Source organism: Mycetomoellerius zeteki, unplaced genomic scaffold (genome assembly GCF_001594055.1).
Source record: "Mycetomoellerius zeteki isolate Tzet28-1 unplaced genomic scaffold, Tzet1.0 scaffold39, whole genome shotgun sequence".
In the NCBI taxonomy this organism is placed as follows: domain Eukaryota; kingdom Metazoa; phylum Arthropoda; class Insecta; order Hymenoptera; family Formicidae; genus Mycetomoellerius; species Mycetomoellerius zeteki.
In genome coordinates, this window is record NW_017257381.1 from 473,296 (window position 1) to 486,196 (window position 12,901).

Consider the following 12,901-nt stretch of genomic DNA (forward strand, 5'->3'; position numbering starts at 1 on the left):
ATGCGGGGTCTACAATAGAAGTCGTAGCAGTCGTAGGGTCTTAAGTCGTAGAAAATTGACCAATCACAGTCGAATATGAGAAGAATAATCAACTGCGAAGCTGGTTCTACTAAGGCACTATAACGCTGGATTCACACGGGATCCGATTTTCGTCGTCCGCCGCTCTGCATCCAATCAGAAAACAGGATTCCGATAATACGAAGCAAAATTATTATAGTGCTCTAGTTCTACATTAGTCGCATCGCAATGTCGCAAGCGTTGTGATCCAATCAGAGTCGAGCTAACTTGTCATTGATTGGACCGCAACGCTTGCGACTCTGCGATGCGGTCCAGTCAACATCAATCTAGCTCGACTCTGATTGGACCACAACGCTTGCGATACGCTTGCAACACTACGATGCGACTAATGTAGAACCAGCTTTACGTTTTTGTATGTGCCATGGGCTTTAAGTCGTAAAAAATTGACCAATTACAGTCGAATTCGAGAAGAATAATCGACTGTGATTCGTCCATTTCTTATGGCTTAAGGCTTAAAACACCTATTGTAGATCCGGGGTTACGGCCTTACGTTTTTCTATGTGCTCCCGGCTTTAAAACAAAAAGCTGGTCTACATTAAGCTGATTCTACATTGATCGCATCGCAGCGTCGCAAGTGTTATGGTCCAATCAGAGTCGAGCTAGCTTGACGTTGATTGGACTGCAACGCTTGCGACGTTGCGATGCGACTAATGTAGAACCAGCTTTCGTCGCATCGCAGCATCGCAAGTGTTGCGGTCCATCAATGTCAAGCTAGCTCGACTCTGATTGGACTGCAACGCTTGCAACACGCTTGCGACGCTGCGATGCGATCAATGTAGAACCAGCTAAACGTGCATACATGCGTATTCCGTATGCGTTATCATGTAATATACTTCCAACCTTTCCCGCAACGGCACTAAAATCGCATCGTCCCGATTTTCCCATGTGTTTTCCGAAGCCATGTTTCGAGCCCATGTTCCATCTTCGAGAGCTCGAGTTTAATCTCTTCTTTATTTCATGCGTATATCTTTAGCAAATTTTTGATAGCCGTTAAAGGGACAATAGTTAACAGTATAGTGTGATATATAGAAGTCTGTGGCTATGGCTGAAATTCTTTTGAATTCTTTGGACACAGAAACAGGAAGAAGAGTTATGAGAAAGAAGTGAGACGTGAGACTTCTGTTCTCCCTCTGTATTGACCTCCGTTGTTTACTTTTGGAGGCGGGAGCCAATAAACAACAACTCTGTTCTCTCTGCAGAGGATACTCACAACTTATAGATAAGCTCTTTGGATCTCCTAAAATTCAAGGCTCAGTGAATTGTGACTTTCCCAGGCGAGTTTATATATCCTAGAGGGAACAGGAGGAAGAAGAGGAAGAAGACGTTTCAATTTCAGTAGGTATGTACATATGTACATTTCTTGCTTTGTAACTATTGCAAACATTTTAGTAATAGAAAACAAATCTACCCTAATGAAAATTTTTCTCAGAATTTTTCATATAATTTTTCAAAAAATTTCTATGTAATTTTATAACTTTCTCATGGTTTTTATACGAATTGGCACACTTCTCAGAAAATCTACATCTTTTCTCAAAATTTTTCATGTATGTTACTTATGAAATATCGTAAAATTTCTAAAAGTTTTTGTAAGTATAATTTCCGATGAAATGTTATAAAATTTAAAAAATTATGGGATGAGAAATTTCAGAATATTTCGGAGTTCACTTGTATGAAAAATTCTGAGAGAAGATGTAAACTTTTCGAATATTTCTGAGTATTTCTGAAAAATGTTCCAATACGTATAGAAATTATGAGAAAAATTTTCATCAGGGTATTAAACTTGTCATTCTTATACTTCTTAGCAATTTCTGCATTCGTTAATAATTTTGGCTGTCCTATTGAATTGCATTGTTGCATTTGCATGATTATCGTAGTTATTAAGCATATTTTTAACCTAAGCTCACTGATATTACTGATAGGTAAAAGGTCAATTATGCGTCACCTTGGAGGAAACAAATGGATTCACAAGTGAAATCTAATAGATCTTTACCACCATTAGTAAAAGGCAAAATTCATGGCAGTCTAAAGCTCGTTATCAGTGAGGTCCTCTGGATCAGAACAAATCCCGGTGATGTTACAGTAGTGGCTTCCTGGTGGGGCGAACATGATAACGCACAATTCAGGTGATGTATAATTTTAAAATTAAACTCTTACTATTCTTAAAGCAATTTATTTACTTAGGATAAATTAAGAGTAAATAATATCTATGTATATCAAAAAAAACACCTAAGTTTATATTGATTAAATCTGAAAGTGTCTAATTACTTTTTTGTGACCATATAACAATTTTTTGTTTTCCTCTTAGACCAAGAGATAGTACTACAGAAATAGAAAGAACAAATGAGGATGTAACTGAAGTATATGCTATAAAAACTAACGCAACACTTTTTGCGGATTATATTAAAAATTGTAATGCAATAGAAGTAGTGATAGTTGCAGAGAATATTCATGAGATTATTGGTAGAGGATATATAGGAGAATTATCTAAGATATTTTCATATAAATATTATTTTCAATTTATTCCGATATTGAGTAATAATGGCCATAAAATAGGAAAACTACATGTTTCTTTACAATTAACATATTTGACAAAACCATTCCACTATTCTAATATACAAATGGAAACATGTAAATACAATAGAGAAAAAGATAGAGATATTTTATTATTTCCTATCGACAATTTACAATATAATGGAAAAATGCCAATGAAATCTTACAACGATGCAGAGAATACTAAAGAGAAGAAATTTAAAAAATTTGAAAAGATTGATACATATAATATGTATAGATCTGTTTTCAAGAACAAGCAATTAGAATTCCAAGAACGTAGAAAAAAATCCAATGAAATGGTAACAGACAAGTTAGTTGCTCAGATTGTTGCTAGAGCACAGTATCTTAGGGAAGCGATATTGAAAGAAACTTACAAAGAAGATTCTTCAACTTTGAATGATAGTTCATCAAGCAATGAATTACATTTTAATACTTCATCAGAAAATAAAGAAAAACTTAACAAGTATACTTTAGGGATGGAAATGTCTTTTTCAGAAGAAAAGAAAGTCTTGAATATGTTAAGACCAACACCGCCATGTTTAATAGACCTGATGCCTAAAATAATTACAACTGATAAAGATAATAAAAATAATGGATGGAATCAAAGTTTCTCTATAAAATTAGACAATCCCGAAGAAGATGTATTGAATAAAAATATGACTTGTACTGAGTTGAAAGGTAAAGGTTTGTAAAGTAATAGATATAGTAATTGCGGTTTATTTGGTGCTACAAATGCTTTATGGATCTTGCAAGGAGATGACCATCGTATGATTTTGATCTTTTTGCACATGATAAATCTATATAAAAAATAAATTGATCTGTGTTTAAGCGCTTCATCCAATGCACCTTGGAAATAATTTTTTTCAATGCTTGAAAGGCTGCACTAGTTATATGGAAAATTGAATGCCAATGAAGTGAGTTAGTTGTAACATATAATGTAACTTATAATGTGATAAACAAACGACACAAGACACAATAATGGATAATTTTTAGCTGTGGTGCGTCAAAGGTATAAAACTCAGAGCACATTTGATACACCACACAGCTTAAAAATGTTCTATTATTGAGCATTGTGTCTATAACATCTTGTTATTTTACTATTATAAATTATATTATAAGATGCAATTACAAATGTCTATGCTAGTACTAAATCGCTAACTTCGATTAAAACGCTGTAAATGGCTGGATATCCGATTGAGTTTATTCAATGGCCACTCCAATCATTTTGTACGTACATATACAACACATACACACCTATACATATACTGTCACCGCCATTAAATCAACTCAGAAGTTAGCGATCTAGTGCTAGTATAGATATCTGTGGATGTAACTCATTTTACCAGGTTCCAATTTTAATTAATGCAGAACCCTTTCAAGCATTAAAAAATATTATATCTAGAATAAATTAATTTAATAAAAGAATATATAATGTATTATTCGAAACATCTAACTTTGACCGATTCGGCCTTTCTTTATCGTATTTGATGTATTAAAAAATATTATTTACAAGGCATTGGACAAAACATTTGGACACGAATCAACTTATTTCTGCTGTAGATTCATCATATGCAAGAAGATCAAAATTGGTGATTATTCAACTGTGTCCTCTCCTTTAGATTTCTATGTCCTGTTTGATCAATCAAATACTAAAAAATTTATACCATTAAATGTACTACAGCTAATGTAAAAATTTTTATTGATATAATATTACATATGAATTATTTGTATTATTTCAGGAACATATCCTCTAGATTATGTTAATAGTATGAAAGTTTTTATTGAATCTTTTACATTGACATCCGCGGGATATAGACGTGCAAAATCCACATGTTTGCAATGTATGTAATTTTTTGTTATTTTATATTTTGCGAAGATCTATAAAAATATGTTGAGATGGTTCCTTTTGCCTACAAATAAATTACTTACGGCCTACAACATCGTTTGCTACAACATCGTTTGCCTACAAGTACTTTTGCGCACAAATATAAAATTAAAATTAAGTTAAATAAGAAAATAATTTATATTTTTAAAACAGATAATTTGTGTTTTAAAACAGAGAATTTGTTTTAAAATAGAGAATTCGTGTTTTTTAAGCAAAAAATTTGTGTTTTAAAACAATTTGTATTTTTAAAACAAAGAATAGTACATGTAGGCAATAATTTTTGTGCGCAAACGAACTGTCAGCAAAAGTAATGTAGTCAAACGATGTTATAGACAATCGGTTTGTAAGCAAACAGGATCCTCCCAAATATGTTAACGTATTTTTATAAGTATATATACAGATATACAAATGTGCCAGATATATTTAATTTTGCTAAATAATTTTTTTTTCTCAAACAGATGGTGTACCATTATCACTGACATATTTTATTCAATATGATACAACATTTGGATCTACAAAGCAGGCAAATAACTCTAGTAAAGAAACTAAGTTTACAAGAACATATGCTAAAAAACAAGTGGGTCAAGGTAAAAAGTTATATTTTTGTTGAAAACTTATTAAAATGCAAATATTATATGCCTATATATATTATATTTTTAATCAAAATGTAATAAATATTTGATAGAAGATAAATATAATTTTTGCAGTTGTTAACTTTAACTCTGAGGGTATTTATAGTATATCAAGGCATAATATAAATAAAAATTTTCCTTTGAGATTTAAAGTTTTTGTCAAACATCATAACCAAAAACTTCCAACTGGATTAGGATTTGGTTTCATAAATATCAGTGACATTACAAGTACTACAAACTTAAGTAGTACCCAATGTATAGTTATTGTAAATAAAGGCATTAAAATAGGTGATTTGAAAGTTACAATAGAATTAGGTTGCGATTTTATTCATTTTGGAAAAGAATTTGTTGGTGAGTATAGTATTGAAAAATAATTTTATTAGGTATACTCTGAATATTTTGTCAAATATTCAGTAATTGAATTATTTCACCAGATGCTGTAATATCTAAAAAAGAAAATCTTCCTATTTTGAACAAGAAAGCCTTGACAAGCCCAAATGGTAATAAATATAAAAGTGCAACAGGGACTCATTCCTCTAAATCTAATTGCAAAGTTTCTTCTGTCTCCAAACAAATTAAGTGTTTGACTAGTAGTAACAATAAGGATATAGTTATTACAGAAGATATGACAGAACACCGAGAACAAAGCTTAGATAATAAAAAAATTGATACGAATAATCCAGAAAGTGGTATTAAAGATAAGGTAGTTTTAAATTAAAGTTTATTGAATGAATGCTGCAACACTGCATTACTTGTTTATTTATATTAAAAATTACTAAATATTATAAGCAATTACTGAATATTATTATAAGCAAATGCTTATGAAGCAAAATAATAGAATTTGTAAAGCAATAAACAATGAGAAACAATAGAAAATAAAATAATTATATCCTCCCCATGTTATTTGCTATTTTATTTAAGGCTTGGTGATATTTTGCCATGACTAGCCAAATCGTATTGCAGCACTCATCTGTAGTCAAGATATAATAGTATTACAAATAAGTATGTATTGTGTTATATTGTTTATATGATTTTAGATTTTACTTCATGGCTTGATATATGTAGCTGAGGGTAAAGATTTGCCAGAATCTAATACCTATCTAATATGTAGAGCGTTTTGGCGAGAGGATAAAGCATCAAGTCAAATTTGCAATAATACAAAAAATCCGTTTTATCATTTTTTTCAAGTAAAAACTTTTTCTTTTAACAAAATAATTTTAATTATCACAAAAGCAAGTTTTACTTTAGAAATATTTATTTCAGTTAGTACCTTTAATTCACGGTACAGAGTTACTGCAGAGAATCAGAGACAATTATATAATCATAGAGGTATATAATCGGCAAAATAGTGGTATAGATAATCTCTTAGGAATAGCAAAGCTACCTGTGCATCAATTATACATTGCTTATAGAGATCCACTTGTTTTACCTCATTTATTATTATCGAAGGTAATGATTGATTATCTTATAATTAAATGTATTTTAATCAAATTTTTAATTGTATAATTTTTATTTTTTCACACAGTATCCTGTAATAAGTGTAGATGGTTGGGTTAATATTAACGATCCAGTAAACGGAAAATTTTGTGGAAAGCTTCTTGCGCTCGTCGCGCTTGGTACTGCGGAACAAATTGCATTACTAGAAGTAACAAGAGGTTTAAGAAATACCAATAATATATCGCGAACAAATTATAGTTATCACTGTTATATTCCTAACAATACTAACAATGCAATGGGTGGCCAAGAGAGTTTACAGTATAATATTCATGAAGTATCGAATCTCAATTCAGAGAAATCCACTTGCAGCAATAATTTTGCTCACGTTTATAGTATGCTCGATAGAGATTTGGCATCTGTTGATTATAAGACTCAAGAAAGTCAGACAGATATTTCAAGTTTAAAAAACACAAGACCACAGAAACCAATACAAGAAGCTGTATCTTCGGAACACTTGGCTTTACGCGCCTTAGTTGATCATTTGACAAATGTACTACATATTAATAAAATTAGTACAAACCAATCGGCTCAAACAGACATAAATCAAGTAAATGAAGAAAAGATACATACAGAATTATGCTTAAATACATTAAATAGTAATAGCCTTACCGATGATAGCGATAGCTGCAATCCGAAAAATGATTTTCGATTACCTATAGAAATGTATAGAAGTGTCGGTGTTGGAGCTGAATATGAAGATTTAGATCAGCAGCAAAATAATGCTAATAATCTTTCCAACTCATCTTTAACGGAAGAAAATGCACAAAAAATAGAATCAAATATTAGTTGTAACAGTTCTTTTTTTCGATCTGTGATTGAAATCGAATGTGCGCTACATTTGCCAAAGATTGAAGGACTGAATGAATTAATAGAACCAAGTACATATGTAACCTTTCAAGATTTAACTCATAAACTCGATTCTACTAATCAATTAAATTCATGTATGGTTACAAATGTTTATCCATATAGTTGCAATCCGAAATGGAATTGGAAATGCGATGTAAAGCTATCAACAGATTTACTTTTAAACGTATGTAATTTCATATTCATATTTTAAATATGTTCTAGTTTGATTCAGTCCATGCGATACAACTTATTATATAGTCTTAATCTATATTTTATTTTTGTGATATTTTCCAGAATCAGAAAAGATTAATTCTCAAAGTGTGGCATTTAATTGATCCAAATACATCTAAAGACATAAATTTAAGAAGAGACATTGTAATCGGTTTTTCCGCTATTGATCTCTCGATTCTGATGGCTGGATTTCCTACAGTATCTGGATGGTTTCATATCATGGACTTTACTGGAAAATGCAATGGACAAATTAAAGTAAATTCTCGTGATAGTTTTTATCTAGAGATATTAATTTAAAAAAATCTTATATTTTTCCTATCTCAACATACATATATGTACATAAAATTACTTTTATTTTAGATAAGTATAACACCTCTGGATAATTTGTCATCATTAGGAAAATTTGCACCAACTAACTCTACTAATTTATCAAGGTGCAGCAATTCACTGCAAACAAACTGGCCATCTCTGTGTAATGCACCTTGTACTAATACAGAATTAAATGGTGCACATCAAATATCATATGAAAACCAAAATAATAATAAATATGTACAAAATGATTGTAAATTAAATACGCATATTGGTCATAATTTAGAAGACGTTTCTATATCTTTCTTATCATCGTCTTTGAAGTAAGTGATGCCAGAATTATTATAATTACATTAGTTTACAAAAATTTTTTTGATATTACTCTAAACTAGACCAGGTGTTTCTTAAGGTGGTCGATCAATAATACTATCAGTATTAACAATTTTGATAATATTACTGGTTATGTATGGTTAATATTGATGGATTGTAGAATACTGATGGTCTGGATCTGGATTTTGATTCTTGAGCATCCGTATCGTTTTATTAGAATCCATGTCACAGTATGTCACAATGTAATAGACAACATACGTAAAACTAAAGTGAAATATATTGTCAATAATACTGATCGTGCGAAGTTGTAACATTACTAAAAATATTTATACATACTGTCAGTATTATTGATTCAATATTACTGATCAGTATTATTGACCATGTAGGGTTACTTTTTTAGATTTTTAAATGTTAAAAACGATACCGCAAGTTAAATTTCACTAGCATGTTAGATTTACGAAATAATTGAGGTTTAATATGTAAAAAATGACTTTTTCTGCGTTATTTACTTTTTTTTAAAACCGTTATTTAACTTTTTTTTAACATTACCTTGAAATTCTAATCAAAAGTCATGAATGTATTGTTCATTTCCTATAAAATGTATTTCTTTTATTTCAATATCTTACTTTTTAGCCATGTTATGAAGGATTCATTAAAAAATTATCCATTTTACTCACATATTTTTTTAATAAAAAATAACTTTATTACAGTGTTTTGAAAAGTACAGTGTCTTGATAAATTGACACCAACTATTAAATTCTGACATCAAAAATAGGATGTTCCATTTAAAAAAATCGATTTGATCTTGGCGACGCCCCCCAAGGTCAAACTGATAAGATCTGTAAATAGATCTTTTTATACCTTACAACTTTTATCTGAAACATTTCTTTCAAAAACGTCATCCTCCCGAGTAAATCCAAATTTGGAGTTCCGACCTTTTTTTGAGCATATACATACATGTTTTAATTGTCCACCTCGAATATAAAAAAAAAGTATTTAAAAAAAATGTTTCAGATAAAAATTGTGTGTGGTCTGTGTATCACAAATTAGAAATTCTTTGAAATTTTACGTGACTTCATCACAAAAGGATTTTTCAATTTGCTATCTAAGAAAAACCCTGTATTTAAATCCTGTATAACATTACTAAAGATATTGAAATAAAAAAAATGCATTTTATAGGAAATTAACAACTTATAACTTTTAATCGGAACTTCAAAATAATGTTAACCTTTACAAAAAAATGTAAGTCAAATAAAGCCATCAAAAAAACCATTTTTGGACGTTAACTTCAATTATCTTAGAAATCTGATGTGCTGAAATTTTTTTGCTTCGTTTTCAGCATTCAAAAATCTATAAGAAACACCTAGTCCAGTTTGAAGTAATTTTTTTATTATAACTAGTGTTATTAATATAAAAATAAAGATAGTTTTGTATGACTTAAAGAATAAATCAAACACAAGCAAAGCCAATATGAACTCCCGCGGTTGTCAGAAGTCCCACAAACTCAGTTTGCACTTGACTTTCGTAACTGAAAAAGATTCAAATCCAAAGTCAAATCACTTTCTCCTCTACTAAAAACGTTTAAAAAATAACATTTTAAACATTTGTTTTAAACTGTTTTTTAAAAAGCATGTTTAATTTAATCTGATGTTTAAAAAAATATTTTAAACAAAACAACCCTGTTTTTTTAGAGGTACTGTATATCCATTGTTTGCCAATTATCGCCTTATAAATATATTGCTTATGCACCAACTGTAGCGGCTCTTACATAGGTGTTTTGCTTATACTATAATTATTTTATTGATTTATGATTATTTTGCTATTTTTCATTTAGAGATTTAATTTTAATTAACATATGTTACAGACAAAAATTAACTGAACTAGATGAAATCACAAAACGTTTGCAGTCACGTCTACATGATGTCACAAACATGGCTTTTGAAGATGAATTTGATAATGATTTTGATATAATTGAGCCAAACATTGACAATGAAAATACTAATGATAGAAACGTTCATCAGATTATACATTATCCACAATCTACAGTTTCTGAATATTTTAATAATGGAACATCCCAAATGTCAAAACAATGTGAAATACAAAGCGATCGAAACGTTGTAAATGACGAAAAGCAAACTTCTTCCCTTATAAGCGGCAATTGTAATCTACGTTTTGAATCAGCATCTAATAAAAGTAGAGCTATAAGTTCCGAAGTGACTGATCTCGGGTATTGTTCGAGTTCCAATACATATTTCAGCCAACATCCTGGCTGTTATCACAATCAGTATCAAAATAGATATAGCTCAACGTACAATTATTTATCGGACAATACAGAATATCCCGTGCAAGGTACCAAAACACATATAAATCACTTGCTTGACAAGCTTTCTTTAGATTTGCCCCCTAGGTCATCTTCGGAAACGGTCATACCAATAAGAAAAAACATTCTAGAGTTATTCACGAGTTTACGGGAACATAAAAATAACTCACAAGACAAAGACAAAAATAATTATGACATTAATACCTGTACAGTGCTCACTCAAACTGATAACGAACAGTATACTAGCTCGAGCACGGCAAATTTTATTACTTCTAAAACAACCATTGAGGAAAACATTTCCGTGGAAATGCCTTGTAACAGAATATCGACAGTAATACGTGAGGAATTAGTCGCAGAAGAAAATGACGACGTCGACGATGCAATTTGTGATGAATTAACGACTTATTTGATAACTTCCAACGTACGTCATATGAACCCAGATAGCATATTCAATCCACTTCTATATCAACATTTGATACCAGATTTGCAAATTGCAGCTACTGCATCACAGGAAGGAGAAGTTGTAGAACAGCTAGATAATCGGTACATAAGAAATTTCGCAGTGCACAACAGCGATATTGATCTTTTAAAAGAAAACAGTGTATTTCAAAATGATACGGAATTGAAAGATAGAATAACTGTTTTAGAATATGATAAGAAAAAAGAATTTTTTGGCTTGACACCTTCGGATATATCAGAAAATATTGATAGTAATATTGATATGACCATTATTTATGAATCTAGCGAAAATGATTTAACATCGGATAATAATACAGAATCGACCGCTATTATGTCATTCGACAAGTCATCTATACAACAAACCGAGATTGAAATAAAAAATTATTCTATCGTATCTGAATTACCTGTTACTGGAGTATCAAGACAAGCACCTGAGGGTGGAAATCCTATAGAAGAAGTTAAAACATTGCTAGGAGCAAAGCAGCAAAATTATATCCAAAATGTATCAGCAGACAACTAAATATTCTGGAATATTTACGAAATTTGTAATAAATTAGATTAGAATATAAAAAATTATATAAGTACATTTTTCATAATATAGCATAGTTATACAGTCTTTATAATTCATCAAACTAAATTATGTGAAATGAATAAGTATTAATGTCAATATTAATGTTAAATAGTTTCATCAATTTTTCATTGAAAAAAATTTGATAATACTTTTCTGTTTGTGAAAATCTCGTATCTAATCTGAACATCTAATTATTTGAAAGATATATTTAAATGAATTAATGCTTTTATTTAATATAAAATTTTTATTTATTATATGTACATGTTTTTTCATTGAAGAAAATATATTTCATTTCGAACTGAGTCAGAACTTTTACTGACTGATGACCGTGTATATGTAATAATAATAATAATAATATAAGATAAATATTAATATGTCAAGAATTTTGTTATTCTGAATATTTAAACTACTATATATTATTTGAAATATTTACTATACATGTATAATGTACGCATATTTTTTATATAATCTTTGTGTATATAATATCTAATAATATAATTTACAAAAAATACAATGTATAAAATATTAAGATTAAAATAAAAATCCAATCCGTATAAAAAATTTTTTAATGCAAAATGAATAGCAGGAAAATAGTATTGAATAAAAGATTATATTTGAAATTTTTAATCTGATTTAATCTTTTAAGGGCCACTGTCACCAAGCTCAGTTAACTTAACTGGGCCAATTAATCCATCGGAATTGACCAATCTATCAATTCTTCAAACAAAATGACAAATGCGATTGGTCAATTCCGATGGACTAACTGGCCTACAATAGTTAGATCAACTGAGCTTGGTGACAGTGGCCATAACGGCCATCACACGGACAAAAATTTTAGTCGTAATCATAAGGTCGCAAACAAATCAACCAATCACAATCAAAATTACGATCTCGCGTTTCAAAACGCTCGACTGTGATTGGCTGATTTGCTTACGGCCTTACGATTACAATTAAAATTTTTTTACGTGTGATGGCTTTTAAGGCCTACAATAGGTTTAAGGATCTACAATAGGTGTTTTAAGACTTAAGCCGTAAGAAACTGACCAATTACAGTCGAATCCGAGGGGAATAATCGATTGTGATTCGCCCATTTCTTATGGCTTAAGGCTTAAAACCCTATTGTAGATCCGGGGTTACCCCGGGTCTTATAATGCGTGGTCTACAATGGGCAGTAGCAGTAATGGATTAAGAAG

General features: G+C 30.3%; 1 protein-coding gene across 2 annotated transcripts; it reads left to right on the forward strand.

The window, feature by feature from the left end:
- Positions 1-874: 874 nt before the first annotated feature.
- Positions 875-11,721, forward strand: LOC108726177 (uncharacterized). Of its 2 annotated transcripts, none has more exons than XM_018453602.1 (13): positions 875-1,417; positions 1,998-2,201; positions 2,384-3,306; positions 4,368-4,469; positions 4,972-5,100; positions 5,221-5,496; positions 5,580-5,848; positions 6,183-6,332; positions 6,409-6,594; positions 6,671-7,672; positions 7,783-7,974; positions 8,080-8,351; positions 10,223-11,721. In XM_018453602.1, exons 2-13 carry the CDS (start codon positions 2,035-2,037, stop codon positions 11,655-11,657), a joined length of 5,103 nt encoding a protein of 1,700 aa, XP_018309104.1. In that variant the 5' UTR covers positions 875-1,417; positions 1,998-2,034; the 3' UTR covers positions 11,658-11,721. The 2 variants fall into 2 exon arrangements, with proteins under 2 accessions (XP_018309104.1, XP_018309103.1); XM_018453601.1 differs by having other exon boundaries at positions 875-1,413.
- Positions 11,722-12,901: the final 1,180 nt, after the last annotated feature.

Coding starts and splice junctions, on each gene's coding strand:
- LOC108726177 (XM_018453602.1), top strand. CDS start 2,035: ATGGATTCACAAGTGAAATCTAATAGATCTTTACCACCATTAGTAAAA. Junction 5,497..5,579: donor TTTTGGAAAAGAATTTGTTG/GTGAGTATAGTA, acceptor TTATTTCACCAG/ATGCTGTAATATCTAAAAAA. Junction 5,849..6,182: donor AAAGTGGTATTAAAGATAAG/GTAGTTTTAAAT, acceptor ATATGATTTTAG/ATTTTACTTCATGGCTTGAT.